The 3,515-nt window shown below is 45.9% G+C and overlaps 1 protein-coding gene across 1 annotated transcript in view; it reads left to right on the top strand.

Moving 5' to 3' along the window:
• The first annotated feature begins 466 nt into the window (after positions 1 to 466).
• The window catches only part of LOC133137283 (cytochrome P450 7A1), a 6,919-nt gene continuing 3,870 nt past the window's right edge, over positions 467 to 3,515 (top strand). The window contains exons 1-4 of the mRNA XM_061255462.1: positions 467 to 572; positions 1,536 to 1,776; positions 2,313 to 2,522; positions 2,925 to 3,325. Of these exons, the coding sequence (XP_061111446.1) occupies positions 493 to 572; positions 1,536 to 1,776; positions 2,313 to 2,522; positions 2,925 to 3,325 (932 nt within the window). The 5' untranslated portion in view covers positions 467 to 492. The remainder of the gene's footprint in view (positions 573 to 1,535; positions 1,777 to 2,312; positions 2,523 to 2,924; positions 3,326 to 3,515) is intronic.

The raw sequence follows: 3,515 nt of genomic DNA, 5'->3' as shown, positions 1-3,515 counted from the left end.
GGGTTGGAGCAGTCCAGACACTTGATAACTGCTTTCTAATCTGTGATGTAAACGGGATCTGTCCCAATGAAATACACATGAGTAATGAAATGAATTAGGATTTTGTGGAAGATTTAGGGTTTTAAAATTAAAGTAACTGAGATGATACTCGTCCCCCACACACCCCACTTCTTTCTCAAGAAGCATTTTCTGAGGTAGGCTGTTTGCCGGAACCAAAATCTTACACTGAGACCTTGAATCGGTTTGGCAAGCCGTCGCAAACTTTGTGTGACCCGTGCACAGGGTTCAAGGCCGTTAGACAGATTGTATCCTCTCGTATTTCCTATAGGCCAGCATGTCTATCTCTCTGAAGGGGTTGTGCCTTCCTCCAGATTGTTAATAATTCATGAAAAAAAAATCGTGCCTCTTCTCTTGCATGTATAAAGGCCGGTAATTTTCATTCGATGTCCATTATTGATCTTGTGTCACAGTGGTCCAGCGGTCACGGCTACAATGCTCAGCATCGCTCTCATATGGGGGCTCTTGGTCGGACTGTGCAGTTGCCTTTGGCTCGCTGTGGGTATCCGCAAAAGGTAAGCAACGTTAATACTCCCTATTTCTGCACTTCATTTAAGTTTTAATTAGGCTACTTTAACGAAGGAACGAAACGTGTCCATTGTCCATTCGCCTCACAAGAAATATGTGGGTACCGTCAATGGAAATAAAATTGTGGACTAAAATATTGGAATACGCAGAATATTGGACCGAATACTTAGATCATAAATGAGATACAATGACATTAAAATAGCACTGTTGGTAGTTTTTCAGCCCAGCCCAGTAGTATAGACAACGTTATCTTCAAACATGCATTGTGATTGCCACCTGCTGTTACCCAAATCTACTTAGAAATGCTGCGAAAACACCGTTAACTGCTTGACACGAATGTTAGTATATAACTAATAACTAAAAGTTATGCATATTTATTTTTCACTATTATTAACTTGTTCAACTAATTCATTAATTGGCGCACCTTTCCCCACTACACGTTACAGAAACCACGACGCTCAGCTGTGTCAACAAATAAACAATGAATTATGTTAGTTCTAACGGACGTTTTGGTTAAACAAAGAACAACATTGACAAATAAATAGGCTTTAACGTTGAGAGCTTGAAGGTTTTGAGATGTTCTCACATCCTTTTGCTAAAATAGGCTGAACACCTTAAACGCAAGATATCATCCTGGGCGCAATAAAAACCAATGTTATGACATGGAGTTTACAGGGCATGCCATCACACAATTATAATGGATCGTATCTTTATTTTACTGGACAAGTGTAGTATATCTCGTCGCCATCCTTATCACGTTCTTCCCTCTCTCACTCTCTCTCTCTCTCTTTCGTTACATTATTTGTGTCAACATACAGTTGGGCGCGGCGCATCAACCGCTCCAGGCAGGAATGAGCTAAAGTAGATGTAGTCGTATGTGTGACAATCGTGGCAAACCTTGGCGTTGTTATTACTTCCCTCGGCTCATGTGTCCGTTACTCCGTGCTCAGGCACCCAGGCGAACCGCCGATTGAAAATGGCCTCATTCCGTACCTGGGCTGCGCCCTGCAGTTCGGCGCGAACCCGCTGGAGTTTCTGCGCAGCAGACAGAAGAAGCACGGCCACATATTCACGTGCAAGATCGCCGGCGAGTACGTGCACTTTCTGTGTGACCCGTTCTCCTACCACTCCGTCATCCGCCAGGGCCGTCACTTCGACTGGAAAAAGTTTCACTTTGCCACTGCTACTAAGGTAAGGGGAAACGGAGGCACTTTTTTTAGTTAGTATATTATTAGTAGTATTAGTTGTGGTTAGTAGTGTATTGTTATTAGTAGTATTAGTAGTGGTGATGGTGGCCGCAATGTGTGCGTAAAATGTAAACACCTGGGTTCAGTTATATTGAAATCTCTCCGAAAACAAGAGAAGAGTGTACAGAAAAAAAGCTAACTTCAGTGACGGGCCTAACTTTAGCCTATATTGTTTCCTAGAACAGTGATTTGCACGAAGAGATTTTTACTGAACCTTACGTGTACAGTAGGCAGCAAAATGACTGGGGTTAAATTAACTCTAACGGTGTTAAATAAATAAAAAATTTCGCCCCGAGTTCACAGGGGACAGAGTTGAAAGTTGAGAGATTTTACACGAAAGCCTTTGCCGCTTAGGCTACAAACCCTGGTGTGGATCTTCAGCGCTGTCCGTTGTTCTGAACGAGACGAGACGCGCAGGAGTTGGCGTTCAAACGCGACTGCACGAAATTAGCGCTTAATTAAGGCTCCTTTTACCCGCAGGCGTTCGGCCACGACAGCATGGACCCCAGATTCGGACACACCACGGAGAACCTGCACCAGACCTTCCTGAAGACGCTGCAGGGCGACGCGCTCCCCTCGCTCATCCAGAACATGATGGAGAATCTGCAGAACGTGCTGCTGCAGCCCGGCTCCGTCTCGGCGCATGCGCGCGAATGGCAGGTGGACGGCATCTTCGCCTTCTGCTACAAGGTCGGATTGTGTTCCTGTATTGCGGTGCAGTCCGCCGTTTGTTGCGTAGTCGAGTATTTATTTCAACTCTTATGTAGTCATCTCGCCTCCACTGCTATTGTTTTACCATCAAGGACCATGCTGAAAATGTGTGCTTAACTTTCTTGTGCCTTTCTTGACAATGTAAGATTCTGTCTTCTATATATGTCTCATAAAACTGGCTAACTACCGAACTAGCTCACTAAGTGACTGACTTAATGACGTGTTCTAGTCACTGTGCAATCTTATATTCTAATATTCTAGATTGGCCTTAATGACCCGGTCTATTGCCTGTGCATTCTAATGTTGTAAACTTCTAGTTGGGCTGAGTAGACCGTTAGATCATTACTACGTTGTTCTTATGTTCTCCTGTTGTCGTTGAAGGTGATGTTTGAGTCAGGCTACCTGACGCTCTTTGGCAAAGAGTTAAACCTTCAGGAGGACCAGAGGCAGGCCAGGCTGGAGGCGCAGAAGGCCTTGGTGCTCAACGCCCTGGAGAACTTCAAGGAGTTCGACAAGATCTTCCCCGCCCTGGTGGCCGGGCTGCCCATCCACGTGTTCAAGAGCGCCCACAGCGCCCGGGAGAAGCTGGCCAAGAACATGACGGCCGAGGAGCTGAGCAAGCGGAAGAACATGTCGGACCTGATCTCGCTCCGGATGGTGCTGAACGACACGCTGTCCACCTTCGACGACCGGAGCAAGGCTCATACCCACGTGGCCCTGCTGTGGGCCTCGCAGGCCAACACCCTGCCCGCCACCTTCTGGACCCTCTTCTACTTGATCAGGTATGGAGATCCTTCCAGCATCCTCTCCCCCCAATAACAGAAACCAAGACATTTCTGAAAGTCTGCATGCATCAGTTACAATGCCACGGGTTTCATCGACCTAAGATAGTGTAGAAAAAAACAAACCAACAATCACTGTAGTGTCTAACTAGTTTTGCAGTGTTGCAACTGTAGAGTGCTAAATGGCAGG

Source organism: Conger conger, chromosome 9 (assembly GCF_963514075.1).
Source record: "Conger conger chromosome 9, fConCon1.1, whole genome shotgun sequence".
Lineage (NCBI taxonomy): Eukaryota > Metazoa > Chordata > Actinopteri > Anguilliformes > Congridae > Conger > Conger conger.
This window is presented reverse-complemented; position numbering and strand designations above follow the sequence as displayed.